At 41.3% G+C, this 25811-nt stretch overlaps 1 protein-coding gene across 2 annotated transcripts; it reads left to right on the forward strand.

The window, feature by feature from the left end:
- The first annotated feature begins 1772 nt into the window (after positions 1–1772).
- Positions 1773–24802, forward strand: LRRC31 (leucine rich repeat containing 31). 2 transcript variants are annotated; one of them, XM_017677606.3, is made up of 9 exons: positions 1773–2046; positions 6968–7111; positions 8836–9003; positions 12013–12180; positions 12381–12548; positions 13166–13333; positions 15163–15330; positions 18880–19047; positions 24058–24802. In XM_017677606.3, exons 1-9 carry the CDS (start codon positions 1857–1859, stop codon positions 24411–24413), a joined length of 1698 nt encoding a protein of 565 aa, XP_017533095.3. In that variant the 5' UTR covers positions 1773–1856; the 3' UTR covers positions 24414–24802. The 2 variants fall into 2 exon arrangements, with proteins under 2 accessions (XP_017533095.3, XP_073088204.1); XM_073232103.1 differs by lacking the exon at positions 24058–24802 and adding an exon at positions 23852–24032.
- The last annotated feature ends 1009 nt before the right edge of the window (positions 24803–25811 follow it).

Raw genomic sequence — 25811 nt, forward strand, 5'->3', positions numbered from 1 at the left:
CTTCCTTGCTCATGCTGCTCCTTGTCCGATTCCCTGTCCGCCTCTCAGTTGTGCCCTTTCTCTGCTCTCTGCCTTCCCTGCCCCCCGCCCTTTTATTGTTTCCTCTTGTTTCCTTGAATGCTGTGGTGCTTCTTGCCATCCGGGCCAGGCCCTTCCCATCCTGCTTGCAGAGGACTCCTGCTTACGGAGAACCCAGCGGGGCCTCACAGGCTGGGTGGGGTTTCACTTGGGTAAATTACTACATCCTGGAGAACCATCCAGCAGTGTTTTCTTAAAACGTGGGAGTTGGACTCAGCACTTTGAGGGGGAGAAAAAAGTTAAACCATTTACTGGATGGCTCTCCAGAGAATGGTTCTGTATAAATCTCCAAAATGTTAAAGTGAATGAAAATGAGCACAGAGGAAGCTTCGGATGGGGGCCAGAGGAACAGCCAGAAGCCAATGGAGAGATGGTGAAACCAGGATGGCGGGGGTGCTAGTTGTTTCTGATTCCTGATCTCATGGTCTTCCTTTCTTTCCCACCTAACCCGCTGAGGCTTGGTCAGCTGTGGGCTGCAGTCTGGGGCAACTATCTGCTTCCATGCTGTTCCTGGGTAAACCTGCGCTGGACCCTGCTCTGATTTAAAAGGAAAGGATGACCAACTGTGACTTCTAAAATAGTAATCCCAATGCATGGAACAGCCCATTCCCTAGGCATGGAAATGGGCTCTACAAGAGCATTTTTAGGAACCCCTGTACAAAATGTTTCCCCTTTAGTTTAAGTCTTTAGCCCCCCTTTAAAATGTAAGCAAATCCCAGGAACAATGATAAAGTGACCCCTATGAATCTTTAGCCTGAAATCACACCAGACCCACTGCAACCTTCACCCCCACATCCCACGCTGCAGGCAAACCAGAATTCACCCCTGGAGCCACACTAGATGCTTTGGGGCCTTCCTGTCTGGAAGCTTTTGAGCCTGGTTTTTCCTGCCCGGGACACTTTTCCATCTCTTTTCCTTTTAGCTAACTCCCAGTTCCCCAAAACCTAGGCAGTGTCACTCACTGTTTGAAGCCTGTTCACCAAGGCAGGCTTAGTGCAGCTGTGGGTTCCTGACTCCTGGGGTCTCCTGCCTGGCGGCCCTCATCCCAGGGTAACATGACTATTGGCATGCTGCGCCATTTTTTCACCAGGTTAAGGTTCCAGCAAATACAAGAGGCTCAGCATTTGTCTTTGTTCAGCCCTTTGTCTTGTTTGTCATTGAATCTCTTGCATCTAGTATGGTATTTGGCCCAGAGCAGACTATGTTTATGGAATGAACGAATTCTTTCCTGCCAATGTGTGTTTAATGGGGTGGTGGTGCAGGGCTGGAGTAGAGAAAGTGAAAATGCCAAGAGAAAAGGCAACAGTGTGTGAAGAGAAGTGGCTGGGGTCACCGAGAGCAAACTCCTCTGTGTCACAGTTTTATGAAGGGCCGCACAGCTTACAGGCACGCTAACTCCTGTTACTACGTCTCTTAGAAGGTACCTCTAACTGCCTGCTGAAGTTTAAAATATATTGACACAGTTGATGGACTTGCTGAAGTGGTGTTTTGTGTAATGACCTGCATGTATCTCACACAATAAAACAGGGCAAAGACCTCAAATTTGCTTTGGGTTCGTATCTGCCCCATCTGTTGGTTCCTGGATCCTGGTTTACACCATTCTTATTTTGACATTAAACATTAACAGTAATAAAAACAGAAAGAAAAGAGGAAATAAAAACTTATAGGGAAGTTGTAGTTTCACACAGGCTTGACAGGAGCTTATTTTCTTCTCAGTAGTCCTAGAAAACAGAAAACAGGCAGGTGTCTTATTGAAAAAGACCTCTTTCAACTTGACTATGAATAAAGCAAGAAACAAAAGTTCTTCAGATGGAGAAACTAAACCTGAGACATCATTTGTCAACAAATTCTTTAAGGGCTCAAAGCTCAGGTCCTCCAAAGCTGAAAGCAAAAAAGAGGGCTGTGACCTTGAAACAGTTGATTTCCAAGCCTGCGACAAGACACAGCAGACAGCCGCCTTAGACGCAGGTGAGCCTGACTGCTGTTATTTCTTCATTTTTAAGAATGTTTTCCCCAAAAGAGATTACATGTATTAAACTAAACTTAGTATCAGTCTGTTACAAATATTTATGATCTTAATTAAATGCTTGAAATAATCCACTAATTTTACTTTTAAAATATCGAGTGTATTATAACACTATAGAAAAGTTAAAGAAAACACCTTATTTCCTTTCATTCTAACCCACATGATCGTTTCGTCAAGATTGTTTTCAGTGTTTTGCTCATATACATACGTTTTATGGTTAGTCAGCCAGTGAACAAACCTTGATTGAGTACCTATTATATGCCAGCCATTGTTGTGTTAGAAATATAGCCATGAAAAACAGGACCTTACACATACAAAAGGTCCAAATACTGACATAATTGCAGTGTGATAAGTGATATGAAGAACAAAGCTGGCTAAGGAGATGGGGACTGATGGTGGTAGGGGGTGGGGGTAGGTGCTATTTTAGGCACAGCTGGATGGAAAGAGTCTCTGACTTGGTGGCATTTGAGCAGAGGTCTGAATAAAGTCAGCCATGCAGACTGAATGTCACAAGCCAGCCACGCAGATATTTGTGGGGATAGCTTTCTAGGTAAAAGGAACTGTAAATGCAAAGCCCCAGGTGGGACTGGAACTGAAGTGCTTGAGAATGAGCCAGATGGTCAGGATGAGACATGGGGACAGTGTAGGAGTAGTAGGAGCCAAGTAGGAGAAGTAGCTGGGGGCCAGAAAGGGCATATTCTGTTTATAAGTCCCTCTTGAGCTTACATGGAGCTGTGACCCCACTTCTGGAACATACTGTCATACTGCTCAGTTCCCACTCTGCTACATGATGTTCTCATGCCTAATTTTAACAGCTGCATAATAGTCCATCACATGCATATGCCGTAATTACTTAAATTCCTTTTTTGCCCTTCAGTGATTATCTTTGGCTTCCCCTCTCTCCTATTCCCTGCTTCATCGTATTTCAGCTATTTTTTAAGGCTAAATTCCCAGAATAGATATTATGAATTCAAGTTTTATGAAAGCAAATATCGCCAGATCTCTCTCTAAAATTATGTGTCATATACAATGCCACCAATATATCATCTATTAGATTAAATGTATTTTTAAATATTCTGAACTTTTTATGCAAAAATGCACAAAAATAGAGGGAATAACATGAGGACTCCCCATGATCACTGCCCTCTAATAATTATCAACCCCTGACCAGTCTTGTTTCACTTATAGCTACCGTTATGTCACATTCTTTTGCATAAATACCAAAAATAATTATCTTTTTACCTGTAAGTAGATTAACTATAGTTTTGAAAATAAGAAGTTAAGGTCTACCTTTAAGGGAAGACTATCAGAAAATTGTTATTTGTTCTACAGTATGATTTGTAGTTTGAGGAACGTGGTCAATAAATATCTATAACTGATTAAATTAGCAGTGCAAGACCAGGCAACTGGTTATCCCAGCTGGGCAACAGTGGCCGCTCAGGCTGTGATTGGCTTCTTCATTCCCATTTACCCCCAAATTCAGTGATTTGTGGGTCATGTTAATTTTACCCTCAGAATGGCTCTAAGACTGATGCATTTTCTACACTGTTGTTCTGGCTTTCGTTGTCTTTTGCCTAGACCACTGCAACAGCTCCCAAACTGGTTTCTCTGCTTCTAGTTTGCTCTTCTGCCAGCCTGTCCTCCACACTGCCACTGGGTGCCCTTTCTAAACCACAGATTTGATGGTGTACAATCTGCATACAATCTTTCACTGAGACTTTTTTGCCTTAAAGAGAAAGTCTATGCTTCTAAGCATGGTATTCCAGGTGTTTATGATCCGATGGCTATCTCCTCATGCCCTCTGCTATCCCCCTAAGCCATGTTCATCCTCTGTTCCTGACATGATGATTTGCTTGCAGTTTCCTGAACTGGCCACATTCCTCCAAAGTGGTCCCCTGTGCCTAGAAAGACCTTCCCTGTATCACCACCCTCCCTTTGCACCCTTCCCCCTTTATTCCTCCCTCACATCCACCCACCTGGCTGACTCCCACTCACCTTTTAGGGCACAATTCATGCCCCACTTTCTCTTGGAAGCCTGCCAAGACTCACCCACCGAATCTGAGGGACTTATTGTCCCAGCCATGTGCTACCAGGCCCTCTGCATGCCTCCTCCATTGCACTTCTCCTCTGTGTTGTGACTGTGGCTTTCTTGTCGTTCTCCTGCATTAGACAGGTAGCTCCTTGAAAACAGGAACTTGCTATCTTGGTTCCTTGTACAGCACCACCCATGTTACGAACATGTAATCATGTTTTATGAAAGCTTGGGATTCTTACTCATAAGCTGGAAAAAACTTAATGAGGAGATGCTATTTAAGTCACAGAATCACCTGGAGAAGCAAGAGCCTGGTTCAGCAGTAGCCAGGAAAAGGCCCGGAATCACTCCACAGAAATGCTTCTGTGCAATCACATTGTACCTGCCACGGAATGCCAGCCCTCCGATCTCAGCTACCCAATGCAGCTCTGGCTCATATGGTTTATATATTGAGCATGGCACCAGATATCCTTATAAAAATAAGGGTTGTAGAGTATAAAAAAATGAAATATATCAGGGATCTCATACACTGATACTCATATTTCTACTTGGGTGTTTTGATAAAGATTTATCATGTTGATTTATTTTGGCAATTGAGGAACTATAAAGCCAATAATCATTTGTTCACTCATTCATTCATTTATTGATTCAATTATTAATTCATTCAATAAATATTGACAAAGTACCTCTCAGGTAAAAGGCACTACAGGGTCCCAGCTCCCTGGGAGACCCCAGTAAATTTAAGTCACTCTGTTCTTGAGAATGAACTGGGCAGGAATTACAGTCTCCATTTTATTGATGAGTAAACCAAGACTCAGAGAAGTGACTTGCTCACTGGATGGACCAACGATTTGAACCAGGTCTTCCAGTCGTATGGTCTTGGCCTTGCCAATCATATCAGACACTGCAGAGCACCCAAGTAGGATGTGGTCAGAGAAGAGATTTCTGAATCTGTCAACTGGAAGCTCATTGCTGGTGACCTTTGAGAAACTATTCATATAGACAGGTGAGTATAGTTACCAGAATGTAGGGGGTTAATTGGTAAATGTGGTGAAGAAGTGGGGACAGCAAGAACAAACCACTCTTTCCAAACATTTGTTGGAAAAAGAAATGATTGACAAAACAGTGGCTTGAGGAGTAAACGAAGAAAAAGGTTTGGTGGGGCTGGAATTTCAGCATGGCTGTAGGTTGAGCCCATGGAGATAAATCTTAAAATCAAAAGAGAAAAAGCATAAGATACAATGAAGAGAAATTTTTTAAAACACAAAAATTAAAAAAACACACAAATGGGTTGGACACACTGTTCTGGATTCAAATTCTGACTCTCCTACTTACTAGATAGCAGTCTGAGTCTCTGTTTCCAAATCTGTGAAGTAGCATAATTGTGACTCTTTGTATTAAGTTTAAATAAAATGTCCTGTACTCACGGGCATGTACTTCCCCCTCCACAATTCTATGCTCCACTCACAATTAGGGTTGCCAGGTAAAATACGTGCAGTATTTGGGACATACTTTTACTAAAGAATGATTACCTGAGGGTTAAATTTAATTGGACATGCTGTTTTTGTTTTTCCCAAATCTGCCAACCCTACCCAAAATAAAATACCTTGTATCCAGTGGACTGTGATAAAAAGTGAAGGCCATAGTAAGTAAAATGGTGGATGCGGTGGGTGATGCTGCCTCCTACTGGTGGAACATAGAAACAGCAGCCATCTCAGTAAAGATGTACTCCCATAGGTGGTTTTCTTAAAAATCAGCCAGCAACCATGGTAGAGAGGTAGGGTTTTTATTATCCTTACTAATATTTTAGTCTAAAGTAGTAATCTTACTATCTTTTAATTTTCACTGGTATCAACATATTTCTTTTTAGCTATAAAAAAAGTTTTATACTTTTGTGTCAGAGATAGTAGAATGTTATTGCACATCTGAAACTTACACTTTCCTATTAGATTCCAGCACAATCTTTGTATGTTTTAAATTGTACATTTTCACTTCCCAAACTTCTTTAAAGTCACTGCCAGTACATGCAAATTCATTTTTCCTTACAAAAGCGTGATGTGTTTTACATGTGTCCTGAATGCTGGCACATGCTGTAGGTGATGCACTGGTACATACATAGGTGCTCAATAAAACTATAGCTTTAGCTTTTATTATTTTAGTGATGTCAGGTTAGTGTAGTGTTATTATAGAGGGACTTGGTGAGGGTGCTACAAAAGTAGACCCTAATAACCAGAAGGACATATGAGGCTTTCTGAATGTATTCACAGCAGGAGTTGAGAAAATACAAAAGCTCTCCCAGGCAGTACTCTCTGGATTTGTCACCGAAAGGTCTGGAAAATGGGCAGCCGATGTTTCACTCACTCCCTGTAGCTATCTGAAACTCAGCAGTGGTGGTTACAATGCATTCCCTTCTTCAGCTGTTTGGTTAGGATGCAAAAACCTGTGCTTCCCACCTCACCCTGCAGTTGCATTCGCAAAGATGTCTGTGCATGCATCCAGCGGTGCTCATCTCAAGCACTGTGCTAACAACTTACCTCTTGTTTGAGAGCACGACTCTGTCCACGGGCTGAAAAGCCCTAGTCAGGCCATGACAGAAGAGCCACTGAGCTTCTCAGGCCCTTTTGGGAGAAGGGTAGTTGGTGTGCTCAGTGTTGAGCACCGCAGGCAGAAACAGAGGGTAGGTTTTGCCCCCAGTAAGTGCTTCCCCATCTGAGTTGAGGTTTCACGAGGGACTGGTTCAGGGCTGTTGTCTGTCTTGTCACCTGTCTTACTGTAGTCATGAAGCATCTTTAATACTGTCATTAACAGCAAATTCTTCTTTATTCTTATAGCTACGCCTCTCGCTTCAGAAATGGTACTGGGATCTGGGATGGTTAAAAATGAGCAGTTCCTGCAGAAGCTGGGCAGAAAGGCTGTCAACAAGTGTCTTGATCTGAATAACTGCAGATTAACAACAGCGGACATGAGGGAACTGGGTCTGTATACAGTTGCCTTTGCACAGAGGAGATGAATGGGAAAACCCACTCATTTCTCACTTGGCAACCCAGGGTCTCTGGAGAATGAGAGCTGTACCTCTGTTGTTTTTTTTTTTAATGAGTTAATTGATACTTGCTAAGGTTTCAAAGATTTGAGCTGAGGCTAGGATTAAAGTTTATCAGCTTGTTTTCCACAAGTTTACCTCCCTCCTGATTGCCTCTTGTTCCCTGAAAAACATCTATTCTTGTATATGATATAAACTCATGAAATTCATCCACAGAACTGAGCCCTGCTGGGAACTTAAAGAGCTATTGTGTTGTTTAGTTATCTGTGGAATGAAAAGCTTAGCTGCCAGCAATTATTGCTTATCCCTTTTGTACACAAAAGTGTAATCACCATTGTTACACCTAAGCAGGAGTATGGCTGTGAAGAAACCCCTCTTCACACCACCATCACCACCTTTTTCTTCCTTTCTTTTTTTCTCAGATACCTTAAATCAATTTTTTAATCCAGTTAGATGTGTCTGCCAACAGAGGTATCAAAAGAACTGTGTTTTGTGTGTGGTGGGGTCCTTTACTATTTTAACTACAATCCAAGCCGTTATATTTTGGACAGCTCTCTTAACTGGGAACCCTAACTACACCCATTGGTCTCAAATGTCAGAATCCCTTGAAGAACTTGTGGAAATGTAAGCTCTTGAGTTCAACACAAACCCTCTGAATCAGAGTCTCTAAGAGTAGGACCTCAGAAATCCTTGTTTGGTTGGCTTTTTCCCTATTAATGTGTTCCACAGATTTTTATACTTTATAAAGTTAGGATCATGGTGAACAAGATGAAAATACTAAAGTGCTTTGAAGGCTAGTGAAAAGAAAATATTTTTTTGCTCCTAGGCATGGCTCAGAATTTTGGAAAGTCTGGAATTGCTGTGCCTTTAACTATAGAAGCTCAGCATGTTGCTTCTGACAGCTGCCAGCATTTCAACACTCAAGACAGATGTTTAACAGCAAACAAGCAAAGATGCTTTACCTCCTTTATGATGGCATTTCTACTCTCAAATCTTGTTGCTTCAGGAGGCAAAGATGGCCTTTGGGAATCTTTTTTCACTTTTACTGAACAATGACAGAGCCTCAGAGAAGGTTCCCATCAGGCTTTGTGCCTGCCTAACCTCCACATGTTGGTCCATTTAAGTATAATAGGAGCTTTTTAAGATGGGGATACCCCCTGGTAATCACAATTTTGATTTTTAAAAAAAGATAACAGGCACCCTCAATCTCAGCAATCCTGGGTAACAGAGTAGTCTTAAAGTAATTTATATAATTTAACATCTTAAAGTAATCTAAGTAATTTAAGTGTCATTTATTAAGAGCTCCAGCTGAAGGCCTGGGGATCCAATAGGATGGCGGGGTGACAGATACCAGAGGGATCTGCAAAATAAGAGGACTGTATACACATTACAGGACAATGGTAGTAATAGCAGAACTACCATTTCCACTACAATAAAGGCGGTTTTATGAAATCTTAAGGAGACACCACTGCATTTTTAGAGTGCAGTTATTTAGCAGAAATACAAAATGTCCCAAGAAGTAGGAAATGTAAATATTACAATTTCTTCAACTGCACAGCTGAGACCCCTCCCTGTTTTACAGTGCGGTAGGCACTGAATCCTATTTACTACGAATCACAAATCACATGTGTAAATCCGTTTTCTCTTGTTCTCTTTTAGTTGCTTTGCTGCCTTTTCTCCCAGACTTGGAAAAATTCGATATTTCCTGGAATGATTTTGTAGGCGGAACCCTCCCTTCAATCATGCCCCAAATGCATCTTGTCAGCAAGTTAAAAATCCTGAGGCTGGGTAGTTGCAGACTCACCACTGATGATGTTCGAGCACTGGGTATGCTGAATGCTTCCAGGAAAACACTTTGCTTGATGCACCTTTGCGACCCAACCCTCAAGGGCAAATGATCTGGGTCACTGCATAGGATGCAGTGCTGTGTTGAGCACCTGCATAACTTCCAAAGAGCTATGTAACCTGTAGTAGCTTTGTGCTAAGCCCCAGGATAGAGAAGGGAATGAGGCTCAAAGGTACCTGTCTCATGGAGTTGAAATGGAGATAACTAAAATTTGCTTGTTCTGGGTCTGTTATCTTGTTGTGGGTTTAGTTTGCTCTCCTAGGTCCTTGTCCCCACCTAAACAAAGAATTGAAAGGCAGATATATAATAGCGAAGCAGAGTGACAGTTTTATTTGAATACCCTTCAAGGGAGCTCTGGGACGGAGTCAAGTACGCAAAAGCCTTGATCCTTCAGATGGGAGACTTTTTTTTATTACATTCTGGCTAGGAGGCACCTCTTTGACTGACAAGGTGAGGTCATTTGCTTGACTGGTTAATTTATCTAGCCATCCCTCTCAGTGCCCGCATCCTTTCCCAGAATGCACACAGGAAAGCCCGAGGCAGGGCAGGGGCAGAGGGGTGCAACACTGCAATTTTACTTTAATGAGATTATGATGAGATGTGGTCTGGGTGGTTTTTAATTTTGTTGTATTGGGCCTGGGCTGGGACCTGGTTGGGACCGGTTTGGCCTGGTCCCTATAGGCAAGGAAGTTATCTGCCTGCAAATCCTTTGCTGTCCTCAAGTGGAAACCCCTCCCTAGGCAGGGTTTGGGTGGGTTTTTCCCCTTAAGCCTTATCTTTTCCTACCGTGGCTGCTTATGTCTGTCTTTCTATCTAACAATCTCATCTGTAAAATAGAGGAATTAGGGTAGGTAATAATTCTTTTCCAATTCCAAAATAATCTATTTTTCTACCTTCATTTTAAAAAATTGAGCAAAACAAGATTTTTCAACTAAAAATAAGGGTTTAAATAGATCTAGACCTCTATTAAATTACTTCATATACTGAACCTAGAATAACATGCAACATAGGATAAAACTTGTCATGCTACTACTAACCCAACTGCTTTACTAAAATGCTTCCTGGTTTTAGATGTCACTGATTTTTTTAAAATTCTTCTTTTGGTCTGAAGTTTCTGTTTTTGGTAATGTATTTTGGTCATTATATCTCTGCAAAAATTTCTTTAAAAATAACATAATTCATGACAACTATCTTTTCTCTAAGGCCACTTCAGGAAAATCAGGGCCTATGGATGCCCCCTGGCCTACCCCTCCAATAGCTGAGGGAAAACATGCATGGCCAGATCCTAGTTCAAGTCCTAGTCTCAGCTCGAACTAGATTTGTGACCATGGACAAATTATTTAATCTTTCTGGGTCTGTTTTCTTACCTCTGAAATGGGGATATCTACCTCAAAAAATTGTTGTGAGGATAAAATAATTTTTTTGAGGTGCCTACCAGATGACCAGCATGTAGTAGGTGCTTAACAATTGGTAGATCCTGCTTTTGTCATTCCCTCATCCAAAATAACCTTTCTGTGGTTTTACATGCTCAATTTAGCCCTACTGGTTAGCAGCTGGTTACTGTATAGCAGAGTTGCAGTTTAACACGTTTACTCAAGTATGAAAAGAAAATGTAGTTTCTTTATTTTCTATGATCAACCTAAAATTTTTCATGATCCTCCAACCTTGAGAAACCAGAATATGGAATTTCTTCCCTGGCACCCACTCCAAGCTTTCCTGGTCCAGGAGACAGCCTATACTTTGTCACTCTGAGGTTTTGTGCCCTCCTCCCTTTCCAGAGTCTCTCTGGAAGGACTTCTGCAATCCTTCCCATCAGCTGGGGCTTTCCTTAGCCTTTGGCAGATGGGGTTTGGGGAGAATAAATGGTTTACCGATAAAAGAACACAAATCAGAAGGTGTTTCAACATTATCGCACTTGCTACAGTTGCTTAGTGCTGGTTGGCATGTACACAGCACTCCAGTTCTGTGTGCCCTGTGGCACAGCTAAACAGTGACACCCTTTCTCCATGACCCTGGGGGACACCTCAGGACTACAGAGAACTATCCCCAGTTGACAGGCAATGGCACACAAAGTCACACCTGTGCCAGGAGAACATGCGTTTTAAATGGGGATTCTGGACTCCTAAAACCTTAATTCAAACAATGAATAACCCATGGTAGAAGTCCAAGCCCAGGAGCAGACAGTGGAAGAGTGGCTTCTGAACACAAGGGACTTTCCAGCACGCAATTGTTTGGTGGTAAGATAGACTGTGAATGCTGAGAAAGTACATTTTCCAGGTGTGTGGCCTCTGTCCTGTTTCACCCAAGGCAGTGAAAATCATTCCTAAGGCTGGTTTTGCCGGGGTCACTTCCCAGTTCTTTCCCAGCCTCCACTCTGGAGCCCTCAGATGCTTTCCTGTGGGAAAGGGTTTCAGAAGCATCAAGTTCCGCCCCTTTCTCACACACCCTCTACCCCAGAGGTGGCTGTGGCTGTTAGGAGGTGCTAGTGCCTGACAGTCTGGCATTAGTTCTCTGTCGTGGCTGGTTCTGTAGTGTGTGATATTCTTGATATCAAAGTGAGCTCTACTCCTGTGGGGCCAGGGCCCTACTTTCTGTCACGTCTACCTCTGGCCAAGCTTCTCAGTGATGCAGACCCCAGAGAGGGTGGTGAGGGAAGCAGATAAACTAGTACAAATGTTTACTGCCACAAAAACAGCCAGTAATAACCATACTACTGATAGGTTTATTTGTTTTACAACAACACTTGCTCAAAAGCAAGGCTTCAGATCTTTGGAGGTACTAGACTTGCTGTGCCTGTAAATGCAAAAGCTCACCCTGCTGGGGGTGGGCAGGACCTGGGTCCTTTTATTCTCTCTGTTCCTTGGCACCAGTACCTGATACCTGGCCCAGCTTTGATAGTCCATAAATAATGGTTGTACTGATTTTGAAATAAATTCCCTGCTTTGCGGACTAGTGATCAAATTGATCTTCTTCAAGCCATTTTTTTCCAGGAGATGCGCTTAAAGCAATACCTGAACTTGAAGAGCTGAATTTGTCCTGGAACAGTAAAGTGGGAGGAACGCTGCCTCTGATCCTCCAGGCAGTCCAAGAAGGGAGCAAGATACAGACGCTTGAGCTTGTGGATTGTGCCCTCACGTCAGAGGATGGGACCTTTGTGGGTAAGTGGAATTTGGAAAAGTCCTCTCGGAAAAAAAATAAATGTGAAGACGCCGTGACTGGATCACTGGGAGTCAAAGGTGGCTGTGCTTCCCTTACCCTCAGTAACCCCCAGTCATGAAGCGTACCCACCCTGCCTGTCTCAGCTTTTACACACTGCACTTTTATTGAGTAGCTCTGATTTGGATTCCTTTCCTTCCAGGTCAGTTGCTACCTATGCTGAAAAATCTTGAAATACTTGATCTTTCCATTAATAGAAACATCGGTGGCAGTCTAAAAAGCATTGCTCAAGGATTAAAAAGTACTTCAAATCTGAAAGTATTAAAGTTACATTCATGTGGATTATCACAAAAGAGTGTCCAACTATTAGGTGAGTTAGCAATGCCTGAAGTTTATATGTGCATATACACACACACACACACACACACACAAACACACACATAAACTTTTATACATTTTCCACTTGTGTGGCTCTCCACCCTGTTTTGCCCAAGACACTGAAAGTCATTCAGAAGGCTGATCTTTCTGGTGACTTCCCTCCCAGCCTCCACTCTATAACCCCCAGATACTTTCCTGTGGGAAATGGTTTCAGAAATGTTAAGCTTCCCCCCTTGGCCATTGCACCCTCCTGTACCCCCAAGACCTCAAAGTTGAAATACTATACAATGTTATAGAATTCTATTCTAGAAGCCTAGAATTCTATGAAAACTCCAGTGCTCAAGCATAGTAGGAGGACAGCCGTTACTTGAAGTTTTCTGATCAGAACCATTGGCAGTCTACACAGATCGTAGGGAGTATGGGTTTGAAGCCATTGTCAGGTCCAAAGGGGACTAAATGGCAGGGAGTCTGAAGTTACTCCTCTGTCTTGGCTTTTGTGAGCCCAGTGTATTTTCTCAGTCTCCCTTCTGCACACCTGCCCCATCCCCCACCCCACCCCTGCCTCCCACCTTGTGATATGTTTGAATGGGAGTTTGGCTTTATTTGTAGTTGCTGCTTTTAGCTACATGAGTAAGCTGAGGAAACTGGACCTTTCCTGCAACAAGGAACTGGGTGGAGGTTTTGAAGACTCAGCAGCTCAGCTGGCCAAGATGGAGCATCTGGAAGCCCTGGATCTTCACCAGTGCTCGCTGACCGCAGCCGACGTGGTGTCGCTGAGTAAGCATGTGCCACAGATGTGCTGGGGTGGTGGGTTTGTTCTCCTCGGCTCGTCCCGACTGCAACAAAGAATTGAAGGGCAGAGACACAGCAGAAGTAGAGTGAAGTTATATTTGAACATACTCTAAGAGAGGAATGGGCTAAAGTTGAGGTAGGTAAAGGCAGGTTTACTTGCTTATCTGGAGTAGGACAGAGAGAGTGAACACTTGTGCTTAAAGTCTGGAAAATGGAGTGAAATTGCAAAGTGCCAAAGACACCACTGGAAGAGCACATCGACAAAATGTAATAAGCTGAGCAGTAAAATGTCTTTTGAAAATACTCCAAGGAAGGGGAGGGCAGGCAACCTCAGAGAGGAGGAGGTGTACCTAAAAGGCTGGCATTCTGTCATTTAAGGCTTTCAAGAATGTGGCAAAGGTAAAGTGTCGGGGGGTAGGCCTGTAAGGTGGTCTCATCTCATGATTCTATCCCTGGGGAGAGACACCTTTTGCTCCTCTCTAGGACAGTGGCCGCTCCCAAGTACCAGGAACACATCAGTTAGGACTGCTTGCCTTGCCTTAAGATAAGTCATTGGCTGAAGCTAACTTCCTAATTCTCTTTCAAAAGTGGAATCTTAACCTTAAGATAAGTCCCTCTTGTTCTTATTATGCTAATTCCATCATTTTTTAGGAAAATTAGTCATCATGCTTGCCTTGTGCTTGTGCCCCATCTCACCTGCATTAGCTAGGGCAAGTCTCAAAGTCAGCCCAGATTCAGAGCATGTGGAATGAACTCACATTACAAAGGGATGAGTCCTTTCTGGATCAATCTGAATCTTAACCTTAAGATAAGTCCCTCTTGTTCTTATTATGCTAATTCCATCATTTTTTAGGAAAATTAGTCATCATGCTTGCCTTGTGCTTGTGCCCCATCTCACCTGCATTAGCTAGGGCAAGTCTCAAAGTCAGCCCAGATTCAGAGCATGTGGAATGAACTCACATTACAAAGGGATGAGTCCTTTCTGGATCAATCTGATTAACTCCCTGAGTTCTTGGTGGGCTCCATCCTCTTTTCATCTCGCTCATATCTATCTTTCTGCCTAACAGAAGGACTTCTGGAACTTTGGCATATGTTTGGAAACTTAGAAAATTTGAGATGAACCCCTAAACTTAGTTAATGAGGTTACTGGGAGGATCAAATCATAAAAGTTCTGTGAATACTCAATATAGTATTTGGCATGTATTAAGTGCCCAGTAAATATTAGTGAATCTAAATTCCTCCTATACATGTCTGTTAGTGATAGATGTGGCACTTGAAGGAGAAAATTTTGAATTTATTTTGCTGTTCATAAATGAATGTTAGTGTCACAGAGTTAATTGCAAAGAGGAAAGTACAGAGAAAGCCAAAACAAAGGTGTTGAAGCTTTCTACCAAGCAAAGTCAAGCCACTTAGATACAAATGAAATTACAGAAAAAGTCAGTGGGGTGGTGCGTAATTAGTGTACATATAACTTTAAAGAAGTTTTAGCTACACTTACTTTCCTACCACAGACATAGTCCTGTAATTACAACATGAAATGTCTAGGTGCGGTTTCTCATAACAGCGTAAGCATAGCCTTGAGATGGGGGGTTTTTAGTCCATCTGTGGCCATGATAAGGGAGGGCAGGGGTCAAACTGGGGAGAGCCGTGACTGCCAATCAAGAAGAGGGTGGGAAACAAACGCCTAGAAGACTCTTTGTGAGATGGTGCCAAAATGTGTTCTATTAATAAAATAGTAAGTAGCTAGTTATTTACTAGTAGATACTAATAATATCTATTAATAGAAATGCATGTCACTGTTGGTATTTCAACAGCCCAGGTGATCCCTTTACTCTCGAGTCTTCAAGAATTGGATTTATCTGCCAACAAGAAGGTGGGAACCGCTTCTGAGCACCTACTTAGCAGGCTCCGATTTCTACCAGCACTGAAGTCCTTACTAATCAACAACTGTGCTTTGGAATGTGAGACTTTTGCCACCCTGGGTAAGGGAGTTCCCAGACCTCTACAGGCCTGCAGTACACTGCAGCAGAGGAGAGGCCTCTCCTTTCCCTGCGCAGGAGTTCTGCTCCAAGGCTCAACCACTAATGTTATATGTGATTACTAATCTGTCTTCTTTTCCGGAAATATGCGCTCTTAAAAGTGACCTTCTGAAGGCCACATGTATGATTCTGGCATTTGCATATTTAGCATTTACAGTTTAAAGTGTAATAATCAACTCTGGGGGTCCGTGTCCCTGGTAACTTGTAATTTCACTGAGGTGCCAATATAAATTGGGATTGCTGTGAGTCTGACAGGAAAAGTGAGGCAATTGCTAGTGTGTGAGCCTCACTAACCACTGAGCATCCACTTCCCAACAGGATTCACTGTCTTCTTTCAAGAACCTGGGTGTGCCTAAAGGTCATGGATACTGGATACAGCCCAGCATAGGTCAAGGGTCTAGTGAATCTGAATTTTCTGCATATTCAGGGAAAGAGTGTCAGCAAGCAGAGGGAGATATGCTGAGCAAAGGGACTTTGTAGTCTTTTTCCAAATATCCCCCCTGAGCAACCAGCACTTTGGGTGCACGATGCTGGGCAGGGGTCCCCAACACCGCTGCCAGGCTCAGCCATTCACTAGGGTTCACAGGTCTCTCACACAGTTGTACTCACAGCTGAGATTTATTACAACAAAAGGATACAAAGCAAAATCAGGAGAGGGAAAGGTTCACAGGATGAAGTCCAGGGGAAACCAGGCACAAGCTCCTAGAGACTTCTTCTGGTGGGAATACACATGGTGTACTTCAATCCAGCAAACTGTAAAATGATGCCTACCAGGGGGGTTCACCTGAACCTTCAAGCCTGGAGTATTTACTGGGGGTTGGTCACACAGGCACCCTCTAATTCACACATACTAAAATTCCAGACTCACAGAAGGAAAGCTGGTGTGCAGTATAAATCGTATGTATAAACACAGTTTAAACACACAATGAACCACTCTCATCAGTCCAGGAATGGTGGGAACACTTCCAAATTCCAAGTTCCCAGATGTCAGCCAAGGCCAGCCTCTCCAGCAGTCACTTCTAGGGACAGTAGTCTTAGGCTGGTAGGTTAACTCTTTTTTTGCACACAAGCACAAGACTAGAGTGGTTGGATTCTGATTCTTCCTGGATAACAATGAAAACAGAGTCCTTCCCTCTGACCTCCCAAGTGTTATGTCAGTTGATACTTCCTTAAAAATGAATTATCCTGTGGACCAGACAAGGGCTATTACTAATGAAATTAATGTATTCTATTAATAAAATAGTAAGTAGCTATTTATTAATATCTATTAATAGGAATGCATGCATATAATTTACCCCAAATTCTAAGAACTCTCTGTACAGGTTCTCTTGCCCTCCTGTTCAGCCCAAGTATTTTATACAGCCCACAAAGACTTGGTCCTTGCCACATACTGCACCCAGGCCTCCCCCAGTATTGCTCATCTCTTTGTCTGCAATGTCTGGATAGGGAAAAGTAACAGGATAGGTACCTTTCAGATCTGGAAATTCTTAATCTGAGGTCTGTGGACCTGCCATATCCAGAGAGTGGATCAGAAAGTCAGTCTACAGTTATGCTTGGCCGAGGAGGCTACGCACTCCCTGAAACTGACAGCAATTATTTTCTTTTTGGTGGTAGTGGTGACAGGTATGTGAGATACATTTTCTGTTTCCCAAGTGCCTGGAATCAGACTGCCTAAAATCAAAGCCTGACTCTGGCTCTTGTTACCTGAGGTTCTTAACATCCTTGTGCTTTAGTTTCCTTGTCTATTAAATGTAAAATGGAGTAATAGCACTTACCTCATAGGGTTGTAAGAATAAATGGTTTAATACATGTAAAGTTCTTGGAAAGGTGCTTGGTACAGAGTAAATGCTCAACAAATGTTAGTTGCTATTATTATTATGGGGAGAGAGTGTATAAATTTCAAAGTACATTGGATCTTATCACTATCCAGTTTGACTAGAGCCAGTGACTGCCTGTCTCACCTCTGGTAAAATCCAGATTCCTTCATGGAGTTAAAAGGCCCAGATGATCTGACCTTTGTACTTCTTGGCCACTCTCTCCCTCACTCCTTGAACCCAGCCTCAGATGGTTTGTTGTGGTTCCATCCTGCCATGGAGCTCCCTTCTGTGGGCAGAACCTCCTCTGCAAATGCCCTAGCCCCCCGTTCTTTCCTGGGCAGCTCCATCTTCAGATCTCAGCATTAATGTCCTTTTTAAGGCAGCTCCTCTCTAAGTCAGGAGCCCCTGTATCTTCTTTGTAGCCTTAATCAGAATTTATAATTATGTATTTATTGGTGTGTGTGTGTTTAATGGCCATATTCCCCCTAGACGGTAACCTCCTTGAGAGCAGGGGTCATGGTCATTCTTCACTGCATACCCTAACCACCTTTTAGGTGTTTCTACATATTAGTTAAGTCAACAAACTTCTCAAAGAGGTCTGTAATCCCCATAATGGTTGGGTAAACACACACACACACACACACACAAACACACACAGTACAGTCCACTGTTCAAATGCTCAGAAATTTCTGGAAAAAAAAATCTGGGGACATGGTATTTCATAAATATACTTCCCAGTTGGAAAAAGTTGGATATTCCTTAAGAAATTTTTGGAAAAATATGTGTGTCTTCTATCATCAGAAGATGCAGCTCTTTACAATTATAGCTTCATAATAAACCATACTCACATAGCTATTACACTAAATTATACCATCTGACATAAGTCTATTATTCAATTTTAATTAATAAATAAATCAAGTAAATATATATTTGTCCACATCACTTTTAGAAGAAAAAGAAGTGCCATTTCTTATTGGTAGGTCTCTGTACCATACATGTGGGAAGGATTTTATTAGGTAATATAAAAGAATATATATTTTTGAAAGAATAACATGAACATGTTATTCTTTAGAAAGAAGGCAGAATAGTTTAAAGTGTGATTAACTATTATATCTTGGGAATAAATTCTTCTAGGTAATTCTCACATTAGGGGCAAATGAGGATTAAGCAGAAACTCTTTTAATTTCCTTTAAAAATCTTTCCAAAATACATTGGTTCCCTTCATTGTCTCTGTAACTGCAGGCAAGTTAACATAATATATTTTGGTGTTTCAGAATCCTAGGGAGGCCTGGCCCTGTCTCTAAACTTCAGCACTGACCCCACGGTGTACAGAAATATGTACAATCAGGACATACTCCGGAATAATCTTAAATAGCTGTCTAAATTCTTTGTCTCTCTCTCTCCTCTTTATAAATGTGACATGAAGGAAAGAAATCCCAATTAATAGTGAATTCCATTTAATCAAGTTTTACTTCTCTAAAGTTTCTAAAATTTCTTCCAAATAAAAATTGACAACATAAATTGAGGCTATGAATTTCAGGCAAAAGAAAATATTCTCTATGCCTTTCTTAACCTCAGCTATATTAATACATTGTCCTTGCCTAGGTTCCTCAAATTCAGGGCTTATAATCTCTAAAGAAGTCTAAATGATTGCTGTTTTTGTTACTAATTTTAGCTGAAGCCTCCATTCACCTCCCTGCTCTGGAAATAGTCAACCTTTCTTGGAATAAGTGTGTTGGTGGCAACCTGAAGCTGCTTCTGGAAACACTAAAGCTCTCAACTTCCCTTCAAGTGCTGAGGCTAAGCAGCTGTTCCCTGGTGACAGAAGATGTGGCTGTCTTGGGTTTGTATCTACTGATTCCAAAGCAGTCCTGGCATGTGGAACCCACTGCGTCTACCCTGCAAGAACAGGGGAAGGGAGGTGGAGAAGGCAGCAAGGTCTGGCTGAGCGCTCTGGGCAGCTTCCCTTCTCCCCGGCATCTGAGCAGGAGAGATCTGGTTAAAAAAATAAGGGCAATTCTCAAATCAGGGAGGCAGTGACAGGTGTTCCACAGGAGGCATTGGACCCAGATGTGGTGGGAGATTCCTTTGGGGCAACCAGCTTCAGTTCCATACCTTCCCCATACATGGGAGTCTTCTGTGGTCTCTAGCCAGCTCAGTGTTCATCAAACCAGTTATAGACTGTCTACATGCACAAATTTTGCCCTATCCAGAGGGCACCTGCACTATTATTTATTTTTCCCCTTGTATTGACTCTTAAACATAAATGTGTTTAATTAAACAGGAAACTGATCTTCATCCTAACTGAAATAGGTATCACTTCTGACAGACATTGTTAGAATGTTGTTGGCTGAAAGCTTTGAGTAGGAGTTATTCTCTGTTATAAAAAGGAGATGAGGGGGTAAAAGACACACTGGAGATCCAATATGAAACTTTGTACATGTCAATTTAGAAAGATGGAAAGAGAGTTGAATAGGAATAACTTTTGCACTGTGGGATCCCAAACTATATAATGCCTTACCACAAATCCCCTAAAATCGCCTTGCCATGGTCAAGACAATGAATCTCTCATCTGCCCTTATCCCCATACCTCCATCACTATGCAGCCATCAGCTGCAAGGTCTCTGAAGTAATGAGAACCCTTCCGAATAAAGGGTCCAGAACAGGCATCAGGTAGGTATATCTGTATTCTCTTGTGTATTTACAGTCAGTTCTGCTTTAACATGACATATGTGCCAAAACATTTATGCTCTGCAAAAATCACATAATAATCACAGAGCTTAGGGTTAGAAGCACAACGCTTAAAACCTTCATCAGTGAAACATTAAAAAAAAAAGTCAGGGAACTAATAAAAATGGTAGTGAAGTTTATCCATGTTAACACTTAAGAAATACATAAATACTACAGTGAAGATGGCACTTTACCTTAAAAAAAACCTGAAGTTGGTTTGTGGGAGAAAGCTGTCCACACACTCCCAGTGGCCTGCCCCCGGTTCCCATGCCTGCTAAGGAGGGACAGAGAGGATAATATACAACTGGCAGGGGGAAAGGGGAGGAAAGGGGAGGGGTCAGGGCTATGCAGCCCTGGGTTGCAGCTTGTGAGTTATTAAAAGTAGTAGAACAAGGATCATCTGACATTACATAGAAAGTTTGAACCCTGGATGTGGATGGATGAAGCTCATGGTCCTTGCGCAATGTGTGCATGTGTCGATTCCATTTACTCATATCTAAGGTCACCTGGGTGCAGTTTTCTGTGCTCACCTAGGATTTCCTTTGGACAAATTATGCAACAAACAAGAAATTTGTGTCATGCTCAAACTGTTCTCTGATATTTCAATCTAGTTGGAGCAAATTTGTGTTTTCAAAACAAGTGTTATGGCAAAGCGTAGAGATGAGGACAAAACACTGTGATTTTAATTTGCATTTCTCTAATGACTAAAGATGATGAGCATGCTTTTACATGATTATTTGTCAACTATATATATTCTTTGGTGAAGTGTCTGTCAGAATCTTTTGCCTAATTTTGAAAACCAGCAAATTTGTTTGAGTTATTATTGTACAAGGTATGAGAAAAGGGCCAGAGGTTAATGTTTGTTGTGCCTATGGCTGTGCAATTACTCGAGCACCATTAGTTGAAAGTATTACCCATTCTCTGTTAAATTGCCTTTGTATTTTTGTCAAAAATCAGTTGGCCATATTTGTGAGGGTCTATTACTGGTCTCTATTCTGTCCCATGGATCTATGTGTCTATTTTACCAATACCACAATATCTTGATTACTGAAGCTTTAGATAGTAAGCCTTGAAATCAGGTAGTGAATATTTTTTGTTCTTTTTCAAAATTGTTTGGATTATTCTAGTTCTTTGAGACTTGCTTATAAATTTTAGCATCATATCGTCAATATCTATGAAAAATCCTGCTGGAATTTTGATTGGGATTGCTTTGAGTCTATAGAAAAATACAGGGAGAAATGATATTTCACTTTATTGAGTATTCTAATCCATGAACACAGAATCTCTATCTTTGTATTTGTGTTCTCTTTGATTTCTTTCATTGGTGTTTTGTACTTTCTACCATATAGATCCTGCACATATTTTGTTAAATTTATATCTAAGTATTTCACTTTTGGGTTGTATTATAAAAGGTACTGTTTTTTAAAATTTTGATTCCCAATTGGTCATTGCTACTATGTAGAAATACAATTGAGTTTTGTATATTGATATTTTTTACTGCATCTTTGCTAAATTTATCTATTAATTCTAGAAGATTTTTGATAGATGCTACAGGATTTTCTACACAGTTATATCATCTATAATTAGAAACAGTTTTACTTCTCCCTTTCCAGTCTGTATATATTTTCTTTTTCTTCATTATTTAACTGGATAGGACTCCCAGTCGGTGGTGAATGTAGTGAGAGCAGACATCCTTGGCCTGTTTCCAGTTTTAGGGGGAAAGCATTCAGTCTTTTACTGCTGAGTAATGTTAGCTGTAAGTGTTTTTGTAGATGTGCTCTTTATCAGGTAGAGGAATCCTCCTCTGGCAAGTGTTAAATCAGCCTCATGTTCCCAGGATAAACCGTTCTTGGTTGTGCTGTATTGTCTTTTTATATATTGCTGGATTTTATTTGCTAACATTTTGTTGGGATGTTTATTGCTATGTTCATGCAACATAATAATCTAATGGTTTTCTTGTAACGTCTTTGTCTGGCTTTGGTATCAGGGTAATGATGGTCTCATAAAATAAGTTGGCAAATGTTTCTGCTTCTTGTATTTCTTGGAAAGACTGTAGAATTGGTATTATTCTTTCCTTAACTGTTTCACTGAACTTGTCTAAACTTGGAATTTCCTTTGTGAGGAATTTTAAATTACAAATTCAGTTCTTAAAAGAGATGTAGGACTCTTCAGATTCTCTGTTTCTTATTGAGTGAGTTTTGGTACTTTATGTCTTCCAAGAATGGCTCTATTTCACCTCGCTTGATGGAAATAAAGTTATTCCCTTACTAGCCTTTTAACAACTATAGTGCTACCCCTCTCTCATCCCTGATATTGGTAATTTGTGTTTCTATCTTTGTTTTTTTTGGCTAACCTGACTAAAGGTGAATTGTTTTCTGTTGCTGTGTGACACATTAATCTGTGGCTTAAAATAATACTCATTTAATTTGCTTACAGTTTTGGAGGCCACAATCTGGTACAGCTTGTCTGGTTTTCCATTCAAGGTTTCCCAAGGCTGACCTCAAGGCATCAGCCAAGCCAAGTTCTCATCTGGAGGCTCTGGGAATCAACCTCCTTTCCAGCTCATTCTTGTTGTTAGCAGCATGCAGTTCCTTGTAGCTGTAGGACTTGTGATTAAGAAATTCTAAAAGAATGTTTCTGTTAGAAATAAGCAAAGCAATATAAAAGTGCCAATAGCTAACCACACATAGTAATATTTGTTATTCACTAAAAATCAAAAGAAGGAAAAAATATCCCAGACATAATGTAAAAGTATAAATTTGACCTGAAAAAAAAACTAGGCAGCAAAAATTATGAAATAAAGAACATAAATACAATATCTTTCATATCATAAACTACAAAAAATGCTTTTGTAGCCTATGATTCTATTAACCAGATTTTAAAAAACATAATGTATAAAATACTAAATATAATAATTAGGATACTCACATGACTGGATACAAACAGTAGAGAAAATGTTAAAGAAAAAAAAAGTAAAGGGCTAGGTGAGCCAAGATGGGTATAATAAAGGTAACTGCTGAAGCTGAACAGTGGGGAAACAGGGGCTCACTCTCCTGTCTACTCTTTGTATGCTGGGCCCTCAGACGCATGTGCGCACCACTGAGTGCTCAGACCCACAGCAGCACCACATGTCAGCAAGGGAAAGCCATGGCGGTGGGTCTGGAGTCATGATGCACGCGGAATGATTGAAAGACCAGGGCATGTTTAGTCCTAAAAGGGGAAAATTTGAGGGGACCTTACTGTTGTCCAACACTGCATGGCTGGCATGAGAAAGGAGCTGAGATTTCAGTGGGCTGTGGTCAGTGGGTGGACTTCACTGGAAAGCAGAAAGGTGCCCAAAGGAAGGGCTTCTCCTGCTGAGAGCTGCTTCACCTGGTGGGGCACCCTGAAAGGGGGCTTCAGGCAGACTCAGGCTGAAAATCAGAATCAGGACAGAAGCTTTGAGAGGGATTCCTCTCTGATCACTGATCTGGAGGTTGAATAAAGAGATCTCCAAGGTCCCTTCCAACTCTGAGATTCTTCACTACTCATTTGACCTCTGTAATCCATTTCTGCTTTTGGCTGACAAGGGAAGCGCGAGCTGTTGGCTGTGGGTGTCTCTCCTACCTTCTCTTATAGAAGTCATTGTCTTTTCTTAGATTCATCATTAACTGTTATTTATTAAGTGCCATTTCAGAGAGTACTGTGATGTGTGCTATTCAAAGGGAAAACTATCCCATGTTTTAGAGGGCTCAAGGTGAATTAGAAATTATCCAGGCATATTTTGCACATGGAAAGCACTCAATTAAAAAGTGCTGACTGAGGAGTTACTGAATAAATTAGCAATAAACAACTAAACAGTATTAAACAACAAGAAGACTATTTACAAATGGTCCTCAGTTAAAACCAACAAGCCATCGCTCCTCCTGTCTGTCTAGAGGAAGTCTGCAGGAAGAACGGGGACTGCGGTGCAACAGACAGCGGAACAGGACAGAAAAGGTGTTCTGTGGGCTGAGAATTGGAACGAAAAAGGTTCAGTTTTAAGCCCTACATGGGCTGCACAGAGAGGAAATTTGTTACTCAAGTAACTTCAAAATAAAGCCTTCTTGTATTTTAGCATTTCGAGAGTTTTTGCTTTTTTCAGCCTCAGCAATACAGGCAGGCCACCTGGCGCAGCTGCGGGAGCTCGACCTGAGCTATAATGACAACATCTGTGGTGCAGGATGGACCGTCTTCTGCCGACACATGTGGCTCCTGAAAGATTTAACCACGCTAGACATCAGCCTTCGGCCATCCACTTTTCGGGATTGTGGACAATGGTTTAGACACTTGTTACATGCGGTGACCAAACTCCCTGAGATCACCGAGATAGGAATGAAAAGGTGGATCCTCCCAGCTTCACAGGAGGAGGAAGTGGAAGGCTTTGAACAAGGTCACGGTAACAGCATTCACTTTGACCATGGTGGGTTTCAGTCAGCAGATTTCCCAAACCTTAACTAAGCTACAAACCATTCCCCAAAGGAGGAAAAGAACAGGAAAGAATTCCAGTGTAAGCAAAGGTGTATCAACTTCTAGGCTGTTTAATGGGACTTAGGTTACAAGAGCTTTGTAAATATATGCATCTAATAATCTGATATGAGCATGTCTTTATTCTCTATCACATGAAACATTTTTTCAATGGATTTTCATTTGTTTTGGATATGCAATTAGGTCACTTACCTTTCAGAAGTCCTGCCAAAAAAGTTTAGATTCTGGTAATGCATCTCCTTTTTTTGTCCTGGAATTTTCTTCTTTTTCTACATGTTAAACATTCTAAATATAAGGGTGTATGTGTGTGCACAAGTCTAATGTGAAAGGCACCAGTCGTGTACTAGTTTGCTATCTTTACCATTATTCATTGGTTTATTATTTATGTTCCTGTGGCTTTTATTCCATACATAAACCACAAACACTAATCACGGTCACTGGCACATAAATCTTAGTACCTACTGGTCAGAAATTCAAAATCCAACATCAAGAACACATCTGTTAAAAATAAAGTGAAATATTTATTAAAATAAACATCACCTTTGGGCTTTTGTTTGGCATGAAATTTGCTACATAAAACCTATTTGATTCATTTATTAAGAGTTTTGTGTTGCTCTAAGTGATCTTTGAAATTTTGGGTTTTTTTCATTATGAGAGCATGAAATTCATTGCATGACAGAGGTGTTTGCTCACACATTTCTACTCTGAGATGCTCTAATCAAATTATATTTTGCTTTCTTCCTACTACACTGATAATATTGCAATCATTGCTTGAAAGACATGTAAAATTTGAAATCAATACTGTTCCAAAAGAAAGAGTTATCAGGATAAGGAGATTTTGAGTGCTTTAAGTAGAGATACTTAACATAATATGCACTCTTCATTTCTCATAATGTGGCATTCTCACAAGTTCCATGAACACCTATGCTTATGCCCAAACCTGTGAACAAGTGTTCATAGCAGCTTTATTCATAATAGCCAAAAACTGGAAACCAATGCTGTTCAATGGGTGAATGGTTAAAGTGCGGGGCTATGAGATACTACTCAGCAAGGGAAAGGAATGAGTTATTGATAACCTGCAACAACTTGGATTACCTAAGTTATCCAAGGTTACCTACTGTGTGATTCCAGTTATATGACATTCTTGAAATAACAAAATGATAGAGATGGAGAACAGGTGAGGCTCTGGGAGAAAGTAGGTCGTAGGTGAGACTAAAAGGAATAGCACTAAAAGGAGACATGGTGATGGAACAATTCTGTATCTTGATTGCCTTGATGGCTACACAAAGCCACATGTGATAAAACTGCATTGAACTACACACAAATGAGTGCATGTATAAATGATGGAATCTAATGTGAATTTTCTGGTTT

The sequence above is a fragment of the Manis javanica genome, chromosome 3 (genome assembly GCF_040802235.1).
Source record: "Manis javanica isolate MJ-LG chromosome 3, MJ_LKY, whole genome shotgun sequence".
Lineage (NCBI taxonomy): Eukaryota > Metazoa > Chordata > Mammalia > Pholidota > Manidae > Manis > Manis javanica.

What these genes read in the sequence shown, in the direction of transcription:
- LRRC31 (XM_017677606.3), top strand. Translation starts at nt 1,857, where the DNA reads ATGAATAAAGCAAGAAACAAAAGTTCTTCAGATGGAGAAACTAAACCT. An exon ending in AGCCGACGTGGTGTCGCTGA is followed by an intron (nt 13,334 to 15,162) that starts GTAAGCATGTGC and finishes GTATTTCAACAG; the next exon opens with CCCAGGTGATCCCTTTACTC. An exon ending in TGAGACTTTTGCCACCCTGG is followed by an intron (nt 15,331 to 18,879) that starts GTAAGGGAGTTC and finishes TACTAATTTTAG; the next exon opens with CTGAAGCCTCCATTCACCTC.